The sequence below is a fragment of the Grampus griseus genome (assembly GCF_964374135.1).
Source record: "Grampus griseus genome assembly, chromosome: 2".
NCBI lineage: Eukaryota > Metazoa > Chordata > Mammalia > Artiodactyla > Delphinidae > Grampus > Grampus griseus.
This window is the reverse complement of record NC_139018.1, coordinates 86,754,611-86,775,670: the sequence shown is the minus strand read 5'-3', so window position 1 is coordinate 86,775,670 and position 21,060 is coordinate 86,754,611. Positions and strand designations below refer to the sequence as shown.

The window sequence follows — 21,060 nt, the reverse complement described above, 5'->3', positions numbered from 1 at the left end:
CACACAGCATGTGGGATCTTAGTTCCCTGACTAGGGTTTGAACCCGCACCCCCTGCATTGGACGCACGGCATCTTAACCACGGGACCACCAGGGAAGTCCCAGCAGGTGGATTCTTAACCACTGCGCCACCAGAGAAGTCCCTCAACTACTTTTTAAAAAATATGTTTGACAATATTCATAATATAAAGTTTAAAATATTAAAAATGGTTTGTATGAAGGGTCCCTAGGAAATGCTACTTCTCAGTCTGAGGAAGTGTAAGTTGGTTTTCACTTATATTGACAACCTGTGGTTCTTGAATTCTTCCTCATAGCCTTTTTTTTTCTTCCCTCTCTCTCCCTCACCTGTCCAGCCCTCTTTGACTCTATGCACAGCAACCAGACCTCTGATAGCCCGTTTTCTCCACCTCGCACTCTTCATTCACCTACCCTGCAACTCCGGCAGCGCTCTGAAAAGCCCCCTTGGTGTAAGTAATTGTTTTGGAACTGCCTAGAGAAGGCCAAGAGGGAATGGAGGGATTGGTGAATAAGAGACTCATCACAGGAGGGAAACAAAGATGAGGGTTGAAGGACCAGGAGTAACCAGGCAGGGAAGCAGTTGCACTTGCTGTTTCCAAGATGAAGGGCGGATCTGTTTATTCTCTCTCATCCGTCGCCTCTGTCCTCCATGTGCCCTCTATCTCCTTGGAGGCGCTCCTTAATGATAGTGGCTCAGAGGGTCCTTTAGGGAAGAAAAGATGAAGGCTGCATTCTTCTCAAGTCCCCATTTGGTCTCTACAGCTTTCTCAGTAAAAATGACTTGGGAGGAAACCTAGATATATAGAAAAGCTGGGAAAAAGAAACTAGAATCTGCTACTACTTTCTACCTGTCCCTTCTTTCAAGGTGTCTGTTCTCATTTGTAAGTTCAAGTTCAGGTGCTGCTTTTTCCCATCTCTTCTTTATAATCTCTAGCCTATCACTATTTATCCTTGGTAACAGTGTGAACAGTGGAGCCACAAGGAGTTCTTAGGGTAATTGTAGAGGGGGAGAGATACCAGTGGTGACCAGACAGGGGATAAGGCCCAGAGACACTGGCAATGGAAGAATCCTTCCCTTATTCGTCCTACCTCCAGGGACTATCTAAAATCAAACATTATTTTAATTGGATAGAACTGAAGCAAAAATTCATATTTTTAGCATTGGGGCAAACAGTTGTAGAATTTTGCCCTTCTCCTAGCACCCTCTATGCAGAAGGAACTTTCCTTCCTGACACCAAGAATTCTTCCCCTGAATTTCAGATTATCCTATATTCCCCTTGCCATTGGCCCTTTTACCTCTGTCCAATAGTGTTTATAGGTTCTGTGCCCTAGAAATCTTATCTTTCTTCAACTTCTGTTTCTGTCTGAACTCTTTGATTTGTCGGAATCAAACTACTAGCTAAATATTAAGGCTACTTCTATCCTTGGGTGAACTCAGCTTACACGTTTTCTTCTTTTTTAAATCTCAGTATCAGATGTATAGCCTCACTGGTAAACATTTTCTTTAGGGTCTGTCTGTCTGCCCTAAATAGGCCTTGTTGGCCCCAAACCACATTCCTCTTTTTTTTTTTTTTTCCACTTGAAGCATGCCTCATATAATCCTTTACTGCAGCGGTCCCCAACCTTTTTGGTATCAGGGACTGGTTTTGTGGAAGACAATTTTTCCACGGGCCAGTGGGGAGGGGCATGGTTCAGGCGGTAATGGAGTGATAGGGAGCGATGGCAAGCGGCTGGCAGATGAAGCTTCTTTGCTAGCCCACCGCTCACCTCCTGCTGTGCGGCCTGGTTCCTAACAGGCCTCGGAAGGGGGTGGTGCTGCTGGGGACCCCTGCTTTACAGAAAAGAGATAGCTGGCATTCCTTAAACTCAATGACTGTTGGAGCCTTTGCAGACTCAGGTTTACCAACTTCCCTGGTTCTCATTGATGACAAGCTATTCAGGTGTCCCCGATTTCCAAAATCTATCATTATTGATATCAGAGTGCTTTAAAGCTACAGTACCATCAATTAGTATGATATTTACAAAGGGAAAAGTAGATTAGTCTCCTACTAGAGATTAATGAAGAGGTAGAAGTTGGGGTAGGAGTTGTCCCACAGTGTAACTGAAGACTCTAAGGCCTTCATTTACTACTGTCAAGATCTAGGAATTAGTTTTTGTATTTTATATGTATATAATATCCATAAGCCTGTAACACTGTATGTCCCACGACTTACAGGGTCTTAACCCTGGATCTGTAGATGGATTTCAGGGTAAAGTCTATGAACCCCAGGAATTATATGTAATGATGAGGGGGAATATCCATATGTACATTTTCCTGGGAAGATAGTCCATGACTTTCATTAGAATTTCAAAGGGGGTCAGTGACCCCCAGAAAGGTTAATTAAGAACTGCTGCCATTAAAAAAAAATAAAAGAACTGCCGCCATTTAGAGATTTCATGGCAGTCTTCCATCTTTGAGTAAATCATTTTCCTTCCTATTATTCTGATTCACAAAGTTTTTCTACATTTTCCTGCTTACTTGTCTCTTGGGCAGTAAATAAAGGTTACCTCTGCCCCAGAAATGTGTTTTAAAGAAATAATTCTTAACAAAAGATATACATCAGATTTAACTGGGAGTGTTTCAACATCCCACACCTTTACCCTAAATGTAGAATTAGAATCTCTGGAGATGGAATCTGGAAATATCTATTTTTTAAAAAAATTTCTCATAATTTTGGTATGTAACCCTAATTATGAACCACTGGTATGAAGTGTTCATATGCCTCCAAAGTAAGAATGAGGGGCCATGGGAATTTGGAGTTGGAATGGGGGTACATTTATGAAAGAACTGGATGAAGTGGGCCTCAGCACTGTCTCCTGAAGTCTTAGATGTCCCTTAGTGCCACTCCTGTAGTATACCTTAGGCCAAAGCAACGGTTCCTGGGCTAGGCTAACTTAGGAGTCTCTGCATAACTTAAGAAGAATTCAGACCCTCTTTCCCGAAGACATGAGTAATATAGGCCGTCTGTTCTGGCATTTGAACTACATACATAGAACCTACTCTTCCATCTTGTCTGACTTGGTCTCCTGACTTTGCTTTGCAGACAGCAGTGGCCCTTCCAGCACTGTGTCCAGCGCTGGTCCTTCCTCCCCTACTGCAGTGGATGGTAACTGCCATTTTGGCTTCAGTGATCACCCCTCCCTAAATTCACATGTGACTGAAGAACATCAAGGCCTTGGGCTGCTCCAGGAGACCATTGGGAATGGAGCACAAGAGCTCCCCATAGAAGGGGAACAAGAGCCTTTTGAACGAAACCAGTCCCCACAGGAACCACCTGTGGAAACCAGCCAGCCATGCCAGAAGGTTGCTGAGGAGGTCAGCCAACCATGCCAGAACATCCCTGAAGAGGTCAGCCAGCCATGCCAGGAAGTCCCTGACATCAGCCAGCCATGCCAGGAGAACCATGATGATGTTAACCAGACATGCCAGGAGGTCCCTCAGATCAGCCAACCATGCCAGAATGCCAGCCTACTGTACCAGAAAGTCTCTGAGGAAGCTTGCGAGCTTTGCCAGGAGAACTCTAAGGAGGTCAACCAGCCACGCCAGGGGGCCCCTGTGGAGGTTGGCAGGCGGGTCCCTGGGTTACCTGTAGGGGTTGGTGGCCTGGCCCAGGAAATCCTCGTGGAAGTCGGCAAACCAGCCCAAGGGATCCCTGAGGAGCTCAGCCAGCCATGCCAGGAATTCTCTGGGGACATTGGCAGGCTGGCCCAAGAGGCTTCTGCAATCATTTTGTTGTCTCAGGACATCCCAGAGGTTGATAAACCATCCCAAGAGTTCCCTGGGGAGGGTGATCTGCATGTCCAGGAGGTCCCAGAGGAGGTGAATCAGCAGCAGTCCTATGTGGTCCCTGAGTTGATTGACCAGCTGTCTGGAGAGGATGTTCCTGAAGTCCAGTATCCATCTAGCAATGTAAACCCTCAGAGCCAGTCTCTAGCCTGTGACCAGAACTCACCCCTTCCACCAGCAACATGTGATTAATCATTTTCTCATTAGTGGTGTCACACTATACCAGACATTTGAGCTAGCAAATTTTTCTGTTGGCTAACTCACCCGCCAGCATTAAGGCCTTGGATCTCACCAGAGGTGTCTGAGGAAGCAGTCCTCTTGGCATGAAGCATACCTGTGCCAGAGCTGGGCTTGGGGAGGAGCCAACTTCAGGTTAAAGCAGCTGTTGACTTCTCACCCAGCCATTAGACTTGAAAACGATTTCCTTCAAGAGGTAAATGGGTCTATCATTACCTAACTTTCTCTGATCATCCCAGGAAATCCCAGATTGGTAAAGGAACTGCCACTTAACTGCTGAAGACAACACCTGGGGATAGCAAGTACAAAAGGGGACTCCAAGGTCTCTACTTTTCTGGAAAATATTCACAACTTTTCAAGGTACCCTTAGACCATATGCGCATTCAGGGGACTCTTGTCTTTGTTAGTATCCTCAGGTGGGCCCAGGATGGCTGTCTGAAATGTCTGGGAAAAAAGAGTTCCTTTCCCAAACAAATACCCATCATGGCCACAAATTTTTAGATTGGGCTTATGGATGTTTCCATATCATCCCCAGGTGCCCTCTCTGCCCTAGTCCTGTTCCTCTGGGCAATAGCTCTAGGGAAAAATAGGTATTAGATTGCTGTGAAAATTTCAGAGTAACTACTTAAAATGCTCTGGGGGTTCTTGGCCAATCTGTAAAGCTGGGCCTCCTTTTGTTGTGGGACTATATGGCTTAGGAGATATTGTAGTAGAGAAAAATCAGGTTCTATTTTAAGCAATCAGCAGAGATCAGTATTGTACAGACATGAGCAAAGATTATATATATATTTCTGTAGTCAAGTCAGGGACAGACTGGCCAAAGACCAAATACTCCAGGGTCCCCATAGGATTTGTCCTCATATCATTGTGTCTTTAAGGCCAGGTGTGATTATGAAGCTTTTCCCAAAGATCTGGGGATGGGGATGGGGATGGGGGTGAGTAGGAGGGGTAATGTGGTCATTGGAGTTGGGGGCCGGAACATTATGAGTGCTCAATAAATATAAAATAATGAGAATAGTCAACCATAATAATGGTGGTGATGATGTATGTCCTTGTGAATTCAAGAATGAATGACTGGGGACTTCCCTGGCGGCACAGTGGTTAAGACTCTGTGCTCCCAATGCAGGGGGTCGGGGTTCAATCCCTGGTCAGGGAACTAGATCCCACATGCATGCTGCAACTAAGAGTTCGCATGCCACAACTAAGGAGGCTGCTGGCCGCAACTAAGGAGCACCTGTGCTGCAACTAAGGAGTCTGCGAGCCACAACTAAGACCTGGCACAACCAAATAAATAAATATTTAAAAAAAAAAAGAATGAATGACTGTAGGTCAGTCAAGTCTGTGACTGAATTAATCTGAACCAGTCAAAAGCCATTGTAGTTGAGCAGGAATGGACCTTAAAAATATGGAGATTAAACATCCCAGGAGGTCCCTATGGCAATCAGCCTACAATCCCAAAATTTCTTAAATAAATAGTGTTACCGGGAAGAGAGGTTCTATCTCTGTGAAGCACCAAAGGGTACAGTGCCTTCTCACCAGATCGTTGGAATCACCCTCTTAATTTTTAACTGATGCTTGGGAGTGAGTGTCAGGAGTTGATATAAACGGCGTGTGCTTTCTTTACCCCCTTGATGTCTTTACACTGGGAAAGCCTAGAACACTAGGGGGGCTGGAATATCCCCCTCCGCATGTATTCACATTCACAACTTGGCCTTTCCTGACATACCCAGGACCATAAAGGGTTTCACTGCAGAGGAAAATCCAACATTTTATAATACTTCATGGAAAGCCTGACTGCACAGGTGAAAGCTGTTTACAACCTCAATAGGCTCTGGATCTCTTAGGGCCCCTCAATTCCTTACCTCTTTGGTGTTCTCCTACACAAGGTATCTGATGCTGGTTATTCGGTCCTTAGCTCTTGACCCCATGGTATGCAGATCCCCTTCCCAGGAGGCCCCCTGCCTTTCTTTCCTCCCCCAAACCAAATATATGTCCCCACCCTCAGTTCCTATTACCCATACTTGGGCATTCTCACCTATTTTCAGAAATAATGCTGGCTTCCCATAACTTTTTCTCCCTTCACCTGCCCTATATTCTCTGGCTTCCCTGGGTCCTGGAACTGCTTCCAGTCATCAAAGGCATCAAGATAAATGACCATGCTGGTAGAAGCAGAGAGTTAGAAGCCAGGGCCCAGCAACTAAGCAACGTGTGGAGTCAGAAAAGGCCTAAGCAGCACTACGGCGTCTGTAATGAACTTGATTTATTGTTAGAGTTGGAGGTGGCTCCGTCACAGCAGCTGAGAACTGTAGCAGGGACGTGTGGGAGGGAGCAGAGCACAGCAGCACGAGAGGGTGGGAGCTAGGAAGAACACAGGTGGTCTCGTTTTGGTTTCCACACAGTCATTTGGCAGAGAAGCTGAGCCCTGAAGAGCGTCTGGATTTCTCAGTCCTGCAGTCGTCTGGCAGGGCTGCTTATTGGCTTGCTTGGGGTGAGGTCCTCTCCTGGGGTGGTATTTTCGGCCTGTTTTCATCTCACTCAGTAGGAGTTAAGACCTAGCTCAGCTTCCTCTCCCTCTTTCCTTCCTCCCTCTCATTTTCCCCAAGTCCTCTGGCATGGCCTCCACCTCCCCGATCCTCTGTCCAAGAGTCTGGGGCTGGAAAAGCAGCCAGCGTTCCCATTTCAGCTGCAGGATGGCATAGTGGAATGTTGGGGGAGTCACACGTTGCTGGGGTGTCAAATGTTAGGATGTCAGGCAGTGGCTTTTTAACCCATTACACACCAGGCCACAGCAGGTGACCACATGCAGATAAGCCAAGCAGGTATGAGAAGGGATCAGGAGAGTTGGAATGGGTGGGTGAAAACTTCATAAGGTCAGGGAGCTTGGAAGAAGTCTGCGATTGGGGCTGGGCTCTCCTTGCTCCTTTGTGCTGCCCAGTAGGCCTGGTCTGGGCACAGCTCTGGGATGTGAATGGTATGAAGCAGGGGCCGGGAGGATAAGCTCCTTTCTTCTCTCACCAATCTGTTGGTCAAAAGAGCTTCAAGTTTTGGATTGAAACATTCAGATACGGAGAGAAGCAGTGGGACAGTGTAGCAGCAGCATACCCCCAGAACCCTGCTGGGACCCAGACTCTGGTGGGGAAGGGAATGGGAGATGGAGGAAAGGATGCAGCTCTGGCAACCTCACTGACAGTATCCTGCCCCCAGGTCACATAAATTACTATTGGAAATCCTTCCTTGGGATGCTAAATACATAGATTAAGATAAAGAGGTCCTTGGGGTTGGGGATATGATCTCCCTCCATGAGGGAGGAGGTTGCTCTCTGAGATCCATCCTCACTCCCCACCCAACACCAGCATTAGGCAGTGCTAAGAGAGGGTGTCACTCCAGGGTTCTCAGGCATCATATGACCTTGTATCCTAATTTTGCACCCTCCCCCTATCCTAATCCTGTTACCTTTGGTTTTGAGACTCCTTTCAGGCATGGATGAAGGGGAGGCACAACCCCTCCCGTTTAGTCCAGCCTAAGTTCCCACTAGACATCCTGTCCCCCTCGCCCCCCTCAACTCCCATGTCCCTCAACCCCAAAGGACTCAGCATTAGCCATTCTCTAAGGGGGTTGTGGGAGCAGATCCTTGGGGAAGGGAGAGTGGTTCTTTCAGAACTCAATCTTGCAGGCTGGGAAGGACTCATCCTGCATGACCACGGTGCTGCTGCTCGCCAGGACCAGAACGTTCAGTTGTTGCTGCTGCTCATGAGTCTGCTGGTACCACTCACGAGTCACCTCCGTGTCGTGAGTAGGGATCAGAGTTACCTAGGTGGGAGACAAGACATGCCTGAGGTGAGGATGTGAAGTCGGGGGATGGGGCACCTGATGGTCCAGGATGTAGTCCCACTCCCGGAGAAAGAACTCAGTCCTTGTATTTTATTATGTTTTATTTATTTTTTTGGCCGCGCTGCGCGACATGCAGGATGTCAGTTCCCCAACCAGGGATCAAACCTGCGCCCCCTGCAGTGGAAGCGCAGAGTCTTAACCACTGGACCGCCAGGGAAGTGCCCCTCAGTCCTTTTATAAATAGAGACTGTGTTCCATTGCTGCCTCTGAGTAAAGTTTGACCAGACTACCTCCTTGGTGCTTCTTGCCACTCACCTGAAGATTCTCCCCCCACTGGGCCTTGCCCTCCAGCAGGGCGTCCAGCACAGCCCGGCTCGGCTCGCCATTGGCAGGGTCATTCCCACTGACCACATAGTAGGATGCACGCACTCGTCGGAAGAAGTCAAGGTCAGCAGTCTTGCCACTGCAATGATTCGGGATGTAGGCAAGATCCACATATACAGGGGGGCCAGAGCTGCCCTTGGAACCCAAGGCCGCTGTAGAGACAACACAGAACTCATTGTAGAGGGAAAGCAGAACTCTTTTGGCAACCTTCTTCTTCCCTCCCACCCTCCCTCTCTTCCACTGGAGCCCTTGACCAGCCACACCCAGCCCCAAACCACAATCTCTCCCACTTTCCATGTTATACTTACTTGGTCCTGCCTTGAGTCCATTGATTAGGCCTTTGGACATGGGGCTGTGTCCATCCTTTTCCTCTGCTGGGGTGACCTGGCTTGGAGTGCTGCGTGGTCGGGGTGGCACCCGGGATGCTCGATCTGCAGTCCCTTTACCAGGGGTGGGTGAGCGTTTTCCCCGAAGATCCAGACGCTGGGCAGGAGACGCTGGCTTGGCCCTGCCTGTGGCCCTGCGGCCGACTCTCCCCTGTGTCTTCTCCTTCTCCCGTAGCCTCTCTACCCTTCCAGACTCTGAGCTGAGCCCCTCGGGGTCAGCCATGCACACGTCAGGGCGGGGAGGGGCTGGGCGAGGGTCTGGCTGGGGGATAGGGGGTGGGTCATGGCCAGGCCTGGGATGGTGAGTCCCACTAAACCCACCAGCTTTGTCCACAGGCAGGAAGTCCCCATCTTCATCTGAGTCGAGGGCTGCCTCAGCTGTGATGGATGGACACTCCTCAGTTTCTGGTGGAACGTCAGAATCTGACTGCGAGGAGCCCGAGTCGCTGACTGACGTCGGGGGTGTCTCATCTGCCACGGGGCAGGGGCCCCCTGTGGCCCCTGCAGCCCCCACCCGACGCCGCCCCCCTCTCCCTACCAGCCGAGCTTCCTCAGTTAAGAGGTCACTGTCATCCGTGGATTGAGGCAGAGGTGGGTTCAGGAAGGACGGAGAGAGCTCCCCACGATGCGGCCGGGGCTCAGCAGCACATCCCTGGGGCCCAGCCTCCATCTCAGGGGAGACACTTCTAGGTTGGTCTCCAGAGGCCCCTCCAGGGCACCGTGGCTGCTCCGGGGAGAGCAGCGTGTCAGGCCTGGAGCTCCTCTCGGCTCCCTCAGGCCAGGCCCCACGTTCCCAGGCGGGACAGGCCTCAGCCTTTCCTTTCTCAGCCTCAGCTGGGGCAGGGCCTGGGGGCTTGGGGCTGGTTTCAGTTGGGCCATTGGTGGCACGATCCCTGGAGGGGCCCTGTAAGGGGCTTGGCTTCTTGGTGGCTGCCCCTGAGCACTCCAGGCGGCAGGGCAGGGTGCCCTCATCCATGTCTCCAGGCAGGCTTGGAGCCAGAGCTGGGGCCAGGTCCAGTGAAGCTGGAGGTGCTGGGCTCAGAGCAGTGAGGTCCCAGAGGCCATGGGCAGCTGGTTCCATTCCTGGGACCAGCTCTACAGACCCTTGTTCTGCAGCCTCCAGGCCGGGAGGGAAGCGCTCAGCCACACTCGACATCACAGGTGTGGTGGCCTCAGAAGAGGAGCCTTCAGATAGGGCTGGTGAGGCAGGTCGCGGAAGACTGGAGAGAGGGGCCCCGGGAGAGCTGGGTGATGGGAGCTGGGGCAGTGAAGAGTCCAGGCTGGGGGCCTTGGTCACTTCTAGGTACTCATCATGCCGGGCTCTGGTGGGGGGCCCTGGAGCCAGAGCCAAAGCTCGGTCACCAGAGAAGGCAAGGGACCCACAGGGTGCCGAGCGGGGTTCTGCTGGAGAGGGCAGCTGTGGAGGAGCTGGCTGCAATGAGGAGAAGCCAAAGGCTGATGCAGGGAAGTCCAGGCTGGGTCGGGCAGGACCCAGGTGGGAGTCCAAGGAAGGGCTGGTATGTGCCTCACTTTCAGGCCACAGGGCGGAGGGGCCTGCAGGCATGGGCTGCGGGGGACTTGGGGACTGGGCCTCTTTCTCAGGCTGCTCCCGAGCCCCCTTCTCCAGCTCCAAGTCACTCGTGCTGTCATCCCAGTGACCACGGCCTGGTTCCTTGGGGGATGGGGTTCTCCTATCTGGGCTATGGCTCAGGATGTTACCATTAAGTGGGGGGCTTGGGCCTTTGCTCTGGGGGATAGGAGCACGGGGGGGTATTGCAGGTGGGGTGAGGCTGGGATCCACGCTTGGCCCTGGCTCAGGCTCCTGCTTGGGGGGTACGGTGGGTCCCGCCAGAGCTGCATAGCTGAAGGTTGGAGTGTCGAATTGGAGGCGATGGGGTGAGACAGGAGATGAAAGCTCCTTCTCTGCAGATGTGCATTGGCCAGCAGCCTCCTCCTTGGCTGAGATGTGTGGGGGCCAATCCCCAGCTGCTCCAAGTGGAGGCTCTCTAGTGGGGCATGCAGGGCCCAGCCCAGTGAGCATCATCTGCTCATAGATGTCTGTGTACTGGAAGCTTCGCTCATCGGGATAGGGTGTGGGCTCTCTCTGCTCTGGCTCGGTCTGCTCGGGCTCCTTAGAGGCAAGGCTCGCGCTGGCCTCTGGGACCTTTGACCCGAGGGGGCTGCTGTCAGGAACCCCAACCCCACCTTCTTCTTCCCTTTCCCCTTCAGCCTTGCGGTAGTCCTTCCCTAGGGGGGAGTACGGCCCGCCTTCCAACTCAGCTGCCCCCTCCTGCACTGCAGCCACCACACTGTCATACTCGGCTGTGTCCCAAGAGAAGGGCGCAGGAGTGAGTGGCTGTGGGGCAGGTGTTGGGGGAGCTGGAGCTGGGGACAGGGGTGCAGGGGGCAGGGGTCTGTCCTTGGGCACCCATGGTGGGATGTCAGCCAGCCATGACGGGGTGGTGGGCTCATTCCTCATGGGTGGCATGGGCTTAGGCTCTGGGATAGGGCTCTCTTGTCCTGTGGCTGGCGGAACCCTCTGTCCAACCATCTCAGGTGGGGAGGCCGGAGGAGAGATGATCTCAAAAGGGGAGCGAGTCAGCTTGTCCTCTTCCTCTGGTGGCAGCCCAACTGGTGACTCAGCAAGCCAGCGCTCCACCTCCAGCTCCTTCTGTGGTGAGGGCTCCTGGAAGCCCTTAAAGTCTGAGGCCCAGGGACTCTTGGGTGTAGGCTCCAAGGGGGGCACTTCCTGCTCATCATCCGGCCCCTCATCGAGGAAAGTGCTCTCCCGCTCTTCTGTGAACCGTGGCCGGGCCCCCTGGCCACCCAGCTCATGAGGGAACCAGACCTTCCGCTCACAGCTCAGCTCCCTCCAGTATGTGTCCTGTTCCAGGACCACATCCTCTGTGCCCCTCCAGTACCTGTCCTCCTGCTCAGGAGATGTGTCCTCCCATGTCCGGGCAGGCTCCTTCTGTTCTCCAGCTGGCTCTCCTCTGGCTGGAGATGTTTCTTGCCACTCCTGGACCACGTCCTGCTCCTTCCAGTACTTCTCGTCCTGCTCCCGGGCCTTGTCCTCCTGCACTGGGCTCTCTTCCAGCCCCAGAGCTTTGGTCTTCTCCAGCAGAGCTTCTTCCTTCTGTCCCACAGCCTTGACTTTTTCTGGAGATTTTTCCTCTAGGATCTTCTCCTTTAGTGTCATGGTTTTATCCTCCTGCACAGGACTCTCCTGCTCCTGAGTTCTGTCCTTCTCTTCCAGAATCTTGTCTTTTTGTTCAACAGCCTTTGGACAAATATTTTGTTCCAGAGCTTCACCCTTCTGTTCTAGGGCCAAGTATTTTTGTTCTAAAGCCTGGTCCTTCTTTTCCAAGGCTTTGTCCTTCTGTTCCGGGGCCTTGTCCTGCTCAGGGGCTTCATCTTTCTGTTCTAAGGCCTTGTCCTTCAGTTCAGGGACCTTGTCCTCTGGAACCTTGTCTTTATGTTCAGAGTCTCTGACTTTTTGTTCTAAGATTTCATCTTTCTCTCCTGGGACCTTGTCCTCCTGTTCCAAGGTCTTGTCTTTTGGTTCTAAGTCTCTGTCTTTAGGTTCTAAGTCTTTGTCTTTTCCTTCCAGGGCCTTGTCCTTTTGTTCCAGGGCTGTGTCCCTATGCTCTAAGTCTCTGCCTTTTTGTTCCAAAGCCTTATCCTGCTGTTCCACAGCCTTGTCCTTTTCTTCCAGAACCTCATCTTTGCCATAGATGGCTGTACCCTTCTGCTCTGTGACAGTATCCTTCTGCTCCAGACTTTTGTCCTTCTGCTGTAGGACTTCATCCTTTGGCTCAGGTCCCTTCTCCTTCTGCTCTGGGAGTCCGTCTTTCAACTCTGGAACTTTATCTTCCCACTCCATGGCAATATCCTCCATGGCAGGGCTTGGCAAGGACTCAGGACTCTTGGTGAGGGAGCTATCAGGTGTCAGAATGTGTTCACCAGGGCTTGTGATCATTCCAGGTGACTGCTTCCCATCTCCCAACAGTGTAGAGTGAGAGAAGGAGCTGGCAGGTAATTTTCTGTCAGGGCTCTCATCTGTGACGTCTGCCTGTGCAGCGTATCCACCGGTCCCATCTGTGGGAGGTGACACTGTGGCTGCACGGGCTTCTGGAATAGACACAAGGGCTAGGCGGTGAGAGGTGTCCTCAGTCTGCATCAGAGGCCCTTTTTCTTCCTTTCCAAGGGTTAGTTCCCCAAACTGGAGGGTGCCAAGGCTTTCTGGAGACAGCTGCTTAGAAGAGATATCCAGAGAGGTCTCCTTGCTGGGACTCTCTTCTGAGAGAGAAAGCGACCGGGTGTCTTCTGGAGATACCTGTGGCCAAAGGTCTTTGTGTAGGTGCTGCTCTGTCAGGCCACAGGGAGACCTAGGGACGGCTTCTCGGTCGGCAGTGTCTGGGGAGACCACGCCGAGGACAGAGGGGGACTCCACCTCTTCAGGGGAGAGGCCTCGGTCAGGAAACCGGAGCACCTCATCTTTCTGAGGTTCACCAGGTTCTTGGTGTGATGTTCTCAAATCTCTGGGAAGGGCTTCTGTTTCCAGAATCGGCCCTGTGGGCTCTCCCGTCTCCACAGTCTCGAAGACTATTGCTTTGTCCTCTTCTGGCAGCAGTTGGACAGTACAGCCTGCATGTCCTACAACAATGCTGATGGGTGCTTCCTGAGCCTGGGGGCTCCTGGGAGGAGGCAACGTTCCCTCCTCCTCTGGTGTGCCCTCTTCAGGCCCTGGCTTGACTGTCCCTTCTGCAGCATCTTCCTTGCTCACACCTGGTGTACGCTTAGTATCTCCCCAGGAGTCTGCTTCCTGAAAGTCTTGGGGCTCAGACTTTTCTTCCACTGGGGACTGATGAAAGGGCGTGTGGGTGGCACTGGGTGGGCCAGATGGTGGGGGAGAGGCCATCTTCACTGTGCTGTCATCTGGGCTGAGGCAGCGCTCCTCCGCTTCTCCAACGGCTGGCTCCCCGGGATGTAGGGTGTGGCCAGGGGCAGCAAACATCAGGGGTTCATACTGATCGTGAAGTTTCTCAGACATCTGTACATTTGTGGTCTCCTCCTCTTCCTCTTCCACGGCTCTCTCTCCAGACAAGCCTCTCTGTACAATCTCTCCTCTCTTCTCTGACTCCCCAGTCACAGAGAACTCCTCACAGGGTGGTGATTTGAAACCTTTGTCTTCTTCCAGTGAGGAGGTGGGTGAGATGGTACCAGCTGATGGCACATAGTCCAGGCCCTGAGTGGCTTCCGTGTGGGAGGAGGGGATGCTTGTGACCGTGTCAAGCAGCAGGGAGCTCTTACCTGTCTCCTCTGTCTGGGGAGCTGTGAGTGAAGCCACGGATTGGTCCTCAGCCACAGATGTGGCAAAGGAAGAAAGCTTGTCACACTCAGTGATTGAGGTGGCCGAGGACACATGCTCCTCTTCAGCCAGAGGGGCGGCCACCATGTTGGGAGGGTAGGTGAGTTCCGACTCTGGCGCTCCATAGCCTTTGCTGGGGGTGGTGGGAACAGCAATGTCTGCAGGCTGGCTAGCCTCAAAGGGGCCAGGACCTTCAGGCCCAGGGAGGTCATAGGTACCTGTAGGAAATCTAGGTGGAGCTGCACGCTCCTCCGGCTCATCATGGATCTCCTCATCCGAGATAGTCTGCTCGGTCTCTGAGTAGCCAGGGATTGTCTCGTCCTGGATGTAAGAGACGTGCTCAGTGGCTCCTGCAGGGGTGGCCAGGCTACTTAGGAATGACGAGGTCTCCTTCTCAGGGGCCTTGCCTTGGAGTCCTAGTTCCTGGACCCCGAGAGCCTCCCTGCCCCTTGGCGTTACCTGCAAGGCTTCTTGCTTATGTTTTTGGTAAAAACCCTCAGCCTTTGTCTCTTCCTCTTCCTCCTCGTCTGAAGGGTGCAGCTCCTCCATTTCCTCTAACTCGGCCTTCTCTATCACATCCTCCTTTACCTCAGGTTCACTTTCCTCTCTGGATTCTTTTCTGTCGGGGATCCCCTCTGATTCCTTTGCCTTTTTATCCTCCCAGGGGGCTCTCTCTTTCTCTGTTTCAGCCCCAGAGTCTGGGCCTCTCTCCTTGCTGCCTTGTTCCTCAGGGATGTCTGGGACAGCCTCTTTCTCCTTTATCACAGGCTCTTCTGGTTCCAGCCCTGGGACAGAGGGTGGTGCCCCCGGGGCCAATGTGCTTGGGAGTCCCTCCTCTGCAGTGTCTGGGGGGAGTGGTTTCTCTCCTAGTCCTGTGTCCCTTTGTTCAGCCAGCAACCCCGTCTCCTCACGCTTCAACTCCTCGAAGTCCTGTGTGAGATCCTCTGGTGAAGACAAGGCCAGCTCCCTTGTTGGGAATGGTGCAGCCCCCTTTTGGGCTGGGGGTGTCCGGGGCTCAGAGGACAGCTCCTTCTCCCCACGGGCAGCCCGGCTCTTCTCCATCTTGACTCTGCCGGGGGCCTTGGCTTTGTAGAGGGTCTTACGTACCTCAGGGGTAAAGGGCTTCAGGTCTGGCTTGGAAATCTTTTTGACCTCAGGTTTGGTATCTTTCCTCTTCTCCTCCTTCTTGGCATCCTTCTTTTCCTCCTTCCTTCCTTCATCCTTCTTGAGCTCCTTCCTCTCCTTCTTGATCTCTTTCTTCTCTTTGTCTTTTTTCTCTTCCAGCTTTGATATCTTTTCTTTCAGGTGCTTCTTCCCCACCTTGTCTTTGATCAGCTTTCGCTTCTCTGCCTTCAGTGCCTCACTCGACTCTGTCCTCACCCTCTCAGGCTTGGCAGGCTTCTCTGGGGGCTTCTCAGATGACTCCTTTACCTTCTTCTCTGTCTTGGCTAACTCCTTGGCCAGTTCTGAGCGGGCCTCCTTGGCTCCCTCTTCGGCCACCTCCTCCCGTTTGGCCAGCTTGCCCACGGCTGTCTTGGTTGTGGCCTTGAGGCTCTCCTTGCTATCAGCCCGCTGTTTGATTTTGCTGGGTTTGAGGTTGGCAGGCACAGCCCCAGTGGCCAGCTCCTTCTGCGTGGCCACGGGGTAGCGCAGGAAGTCCAGGTGTCGAAGCTTTTCCAGGCCCTCCAAGATCTTGTTCTGGGGAGCATTCCCTGGAAAAAGCACGCGCACAATCTTCTCAGTGGGGTTGGCTGGTAGCCAGACCACCAGAGCAGTGATGGAGGTCAGGTAGGGCACCGAGATCTCAGCCTCCTTCCCATTAGCCAGCACAATGCCTGTCTTAGCTTTACTGTTGCCTGCCCACTTTTGCATGAGGAACTGCATCTCCTTGCTATCCTTGACAGGGTTGAGGACGTACATGTCCAGGCGGCCCACACCCATCTTGTGGAAGAGGGTCAGCGGCTCGATGGTGTTGCTGACCACACGGTAGAGGGGCTCGGCCTGGATGCCTAGGCGGTTTAAGTGCTGCAGAGTGAGGCAGGCCTCCTCAATGCTGCGCTTGGCCTTCCGCGAGGCATCAGGCAGCCGCAGCTTATCGGGCACGTTGAAAAAGACGACTCCAAGCTCGGGGGAGATGAGGTTCTTCACCCAGTCGCTGTAGCTGCTAGAGCCCTGGGACTGCTCCTCCTCCAGTTCCGCCACTTTGCGCTGCAGGAGTCCGTTGATGCCTGGCAGGTTGTCTGCCCCGATGTGTGTGAGCAGCACGGAGTCAATGCGGTCCAAGTGCCGCACCAGCTTCCAGAAGCAGGACTTGCGATCAGAGCCACCATCCACCAGGATATTGAAACCATTAACGGCAAAGAGGGCAGAGTCCCCGCGGCCGCCAGGGAAGATGTAGCAGCATGGCTTGGAGAGCTTGAGGAAGCCCCCTGAGGTGGGGGGCTCCAGCAGGTCAAAGGGAGATGGCACATCCACGGTCTCAGAGACGTACTCGGAGAACTCAGCCACGCCATCCATGGTGGGTAGCATGGGCTCAGGGTTTAGCCGGAGGTGCAGGGTCTCTTGAGAACTGGATAGTCCCAGGTGGCTCCAATCACCCTCCCCTAAGCAGGACACAGTGAGGAAAGCCTGGATCCCAGGGTCTCTATTGCTGAACAATTGGGCAATCTAGATGAAGGGGAGATAGAAGGCTGATCAGGTCATTGGGGTTATTGCAAGCCAACTCAGACTCAATCTGCTAATCTCCATCTCTCTCTGAGGTGATCTCCTACCATTCTGCCAGCATCTCTGGCGGTCAAGGAATGTGGGATTTTCCCTTCCTTGGATCCCTCCCCGCAGCTCTAGTCCTACCCCATGTTCTGTTCCTCCTAGACACTCAGACATAGAACTTACCTCTGGGTTTTGAAGGACCTGGGCAAAGTTTTGATAGGAGTAGGTGCCACTCTGTAGGATGAGGTCTCCCCCAGGCTCTAAACTTTGCCCACTCAAGATCAGTAGTTTGTGAGCTGAGGGGCTGCTAAGGAGGTGGTGAACCTAGAGTGGAAGGAGAGGACTGGTCACAGAGAGAGGAAGCCCAGGGAAGGGCACAGAATGTTCCTGGTCCCCCTCAGTTCTGCAAGGACACGCTCCCCACTGGTAGCCCCACAGCACCTCCAGGATGGGGCTGGGATTGTGAGGCAGCTTAGATGGCAGAGAGAGGATGGCTCAAAGCCAAGTCCGGGAATTCCTGGCCTTACAGCAGTAGCACTGGCAAGGGTGGGTTACGGCACTTTCGGCAGGCCCTCGTGGCAAAGCACAGGCCCTGGCCTTACCTCGGAGCTGATGCTGTCGGCACTGGGGTTTACCAGGACGATGGTCTCTAGGATCTCACTCTGGTGGCAGAGGGTCCTCTGGCCTGAGGGAGAGATGCAGGAATTTGTACTGAAGGAAGTGGGTATAGACTAAAATGGAGAGGCATTGTGTAAGGCAGGAGAGGAAAGAATGCACTGTCAGAAAATGGGGCTTAGGGGAAAGAGAAGCCTGCTTATCCTGAGATCCTGCCACTCTGGCTACTGCTGAGTAAGGTCTAGGGACTGGCTCCTGCAGCCCTTCCCTTTCAGGCTTTCCTCCTCCCCTCTCCCACAATGGCTGTCTTCTCCCTCCCTTCATCTGCCACCCCCTCTGCCTGGAACTCCCGCCTCAGACTGCCCTGGAGACAAGAACCTTTTGTCCCTGTCTGTCCCTCTCGAGCACTAAGCTCCTGGTGCTGCCTGGGGACCGGTGGGGGGGGGGGGGCGGGGGGCGGGGGGCTCAGCTGAAGGGAGGGCCTCTCGGAGGATGGTCCTCACTCAGCTCTGTCCTCACTAGCTTGCCTCTGCCCTGGGCTTTCTTGCCAGAGTGCCTGGAAATAAGGAGATGGGTGCTTCTGTGCAGTGAGTACAGACTCCTCATCCTCCTTTCAAACCCCCATCCAAGGCCAGAAGTCCCATTCGAAAAGACTCAGAGAAGTCTATGCTATCTAAACCCTTGGGGGTTGGTTACAATGCAGAGGAGAAATAGGACCTCCTGTTCTGTGCTCTGGTTCCTCAGAGGCTGAGCATGCACTCACAAACATGCACACAATCATACTGTTTCCACCACCAAAGGTTTCACAGCTCCCCGTCCCACCTCACCTTCATGTCCCCAGGCTCCAGAAAGACCTGGTTCACTCCCCACAACCCATCCCTTTCAAACAGTTTCTCCTCTCATCCTTGCACCTCTCCTGTGGGCCTTCTGTCATGGAGAGGGGAGTCTGGGATTCACAAACAAGAAACAGATAAGGCAGGAGAAGTTCAGAGTATTCCCCAGGCTATGGAGGAACATAGTACACCATCAAATCCCCTCTCTACTTCCCTTATCCAGGCTCACATGAAACACCAAGCAATGCAGCAAAGAAAAAAAGTGCCAGGTTAGACAGGAGATCCTGAAGAAGGATGCTGCCATCCCGTTCCTGCCCTTACCAACTGCAGCACACAGTGGATTTACCTTACAAACACGGAGTTGAACAGATGGTCTGGGGAGTGGGCTGTCTGGAGGATATTGGTGGGAGGACACATAACCTGTCCCCCAGACCCTCTTCTGTGACCCAGTGCTCTCTCCTCTTTCTGGGGCTCAGACAAGAGGACCCTGGGGCCAGGGCCTTTGTTAAGCGGAAGAGCGATGGTGCCAGGATCAGGCAGATCTGGCAGCACTGGGCTGCAGTTGCAGCTGCGGGGGGAAATGAACTAGGGATGGTGTCAGAAGACCAAGCCCCGCACAGGGTAGGTGGGGCCCATGAGGAGTTCAAGCGTTCTTTTCTATTAACTTGGGAGTTGAGGGACACTTTGAGGTCGGTTCAGAGGATGAGAAGCACCTCAGAGACACGCAAGGGCAGGGCTTGGGCGGGTGAGGGATGAGGGATACACCATGGTTCGGGGAGCGGCTGGCCCTAGGCTAGCTCTAAGCAGTTTAGCTTAGAAGGGCAGTTCCTCTCCCCCCACACCCACCCGCCACACGCACCACGAACACACAAGGTCACACATTTGAACTAGGAGGGCCAGAAAGAGAAAGATCTGGGGCACGGATGGATTTGCTTTCTATCTACTACCCGCCTTCCCCAGTCTACCATTCCCTGCAGTCCCCTAGACTGGCTTATAACCATAGACCTCTCTGATCCCAGTACTTGCCTTGGCGCAAGACCCTGCCCCTCACCCATGTGCTCTCAGGTTGTGACTGGCAACTACATGGTTTACACCTAGTGCTCCTCCTTTTCAGGCCTGGGGGAAAGCCCTGTTTCTCTCTTCTACACCCCCCCACCACCCGCGATCCCACTGAAGGCAATTGACTTGTCTTCCCTCCTTCTTCGGAGAGGACACCTGGTGAGGCAGGGGCCCGTCCCTTTGCCAGAGATGGGGCTGGGGGGTGGGCTGCGGGTGCTGAGGCTGAGCGGGCGGGAGGGCAGGTGTCTCCGCAGGGAGGCGGCCGGGGAGGGGGGGTGCCCGGGCAGCTGCAGTCTGCCGCAGTGTGTGAGCGAGTGTGAGTGTGCGCGCTGAGCTCAGGCTCCAGCTCCGCCCCCACCCCCACCCCCCCACACCAGCATGACAAGTCATTTTCTTGGCTGCCTCTACACGGGGGGCGGGGAGGGGGGGACGCAGAGAGGGAGAAGGAACTGGCTTCTCTGTTCAGAGCCCCCATCTTGGGAAGGGAAGCAGAGATGAGGTGGGGTGGGAGGCCGTGACTGGGAACCTGTGGGGTTGACAGGACGGGGAATGCGGGGCCGCTGCTGCGGAGGGAGTGCTCTCAATCTCCGGAGCGGCCTCTCCATCCCCGGAGGGAGCCAGAAAGGGGGGCTCGCGGCCCAAGTTTCAAGCTCGTCGCAGGGAATGGGTGTGGGGAGCACGCTGCAAATAGGTTGGTCTGTGAGGAGGCGCATGCCACGTCTTAATGACCCTTTCCTTCCTTCTTTTCCATAGTGTCCCCACCTTCCCATACTTGGCAAAAACTCGCAGTCCCGTTCACCTCCCAGCATAAGAGCAGCTGAGCAATCTAGCAGCTGACACCCAGAGACCCTCCCATCAGGTGCCTTCCCATAACATCCGCCTTTCCCTCAGATTCTTCTGCCCCCACCAAAGACAGAGCCCCCAAACGCCACCAGAGCCCCAGGCCTCGGGGCAGAGCCAGTGACACCACCCTCTGCGGCTGCCCCTAGGCGGCTGGCTCCCAGCTCAGCTCAGCCCAGCTCAGCCCGCGAGGTGGCCTGTCACGGTCCCGGCCCCATTGGCTTCCACCTGGTTCTGGGTCCAGGCTGGCCCCACAGCCAGTTCATCTCCTCTCTCTGTTCCCCCACCCTGCCCACCCCGCTGGGCTAGTTCCAGACACACCAGATGAGGTATCAACTCCATTCCCATTACCCGCATCCCACCTCCCTATCACAGCATCCCCCGTGCCCCATGCCAAGCCCTTTAGTTCGGTTCGGTTCTTACCCTGGGGTGTGGGAGAGAGACCCTCATCGAGGCTGTGGCTCCGGCCTCAGCCGGCAGCTTCGGGGACGAGTCTGCGGCACTAGGGGTGGGAGTGGGGGGGGGGGCGCTTGATGGTGAGGGCGGCGCCAGGGCGGGGAAGAGGGGCTGGTCCATGACGAGGCACTGGAGACTTAACTGTTTCTTTGCCTTCACAATGTCAGAGATCTGGTGCTTCTGCTTGGATGGGACCTGAGGAGTTGTCTAGCAGCTCAGAGCCAGGGTGGTCTCCAATGGCCCACAGGGCCCTTCTCCCCCAACCCCACTTAGTTAAGAAATATTCTTTTAGCATCAGCCAAAAGACCAAAGTCCTGTGCTGCACACTGGGGGGACGTAGGAGGTATGGGCTGCTTGGGCCCTCCCCCCTTCTCTCCGGAACCATCTGCTGCCTCTCCCCTCAGACTCAGGGAGTGACCTTCAATCCCTGGAGGAGCAGGAGACAAAGAGGCTGGGGGCCTGAGAGCATGGGGTAGGAGTGAGGGGGGACTACTTGA

General features: G+C 53.9%; 2 protein-coding genes across 12 annotated transcripts in view; one reads left to right on the top strand and one right to left on the bottom strand.

The window, feature by feature from the left end:
• The window catches only part of PPIP5K1 (diphosphoinositol pentakisphosphate kinase 1), a 50,534-nt gene extending 44,348 nt beyond the window's left edge, over window positions 1-6,186 (top strand). For all 11 annotated transcript variants that reach the window (XM_082648487.1, XM_082648480.1, XM_082648486.1 and 8 more), the window contains 2 exons: window positions 352-465; window positions 3,100-6,186. In XM_082648487.1, coding sequence (XP_082504613.1) covers window positions 352-465; window positions 3,100-4,034 — 1,049 coding nt within the window. In that variant the 3' untranslated portion in view covers window positions 4,035-6,186. The remainder of the gene's footprint in view (window positions 1-351; window positions 466-3,099) is intronic.
• A 138-nt stretch (window positions 6,187-6,324) lies between these two features.
• Window positions 6,325-20,576, bottom strand: MAP1A (microtubule associated protein 1A). The gene is made up of 6 exons (XM_082648474.1): window positions 20,531-20,576; window positions 17,363-17,445; window positions 16,944-17,084; window positions 8,603-16,718; window positions 8,226-8,446; window positions 6,325-7,889 (listed from the first exon to the last, which is right to left on the bottom strand). The coding sequence occupies exons 4-6, from the start codon at window positions 16,578-16,580 to the stop codon at window positions 7,734-7,736; spliced, it is 8,355 nt and encodes a 2,784-aa protein (XP_082504600.1). The 5' UTR covers window positions 16,581-16,718; window positions 16,944-17,084; window positions 17,363-17,445; window positions 20,531-20,576; the 3' UTR covers window positions 6,325-7,733.
• Between the last annotated feature and the right edge of the window lie 484 nt (window positions 20,577-21,060).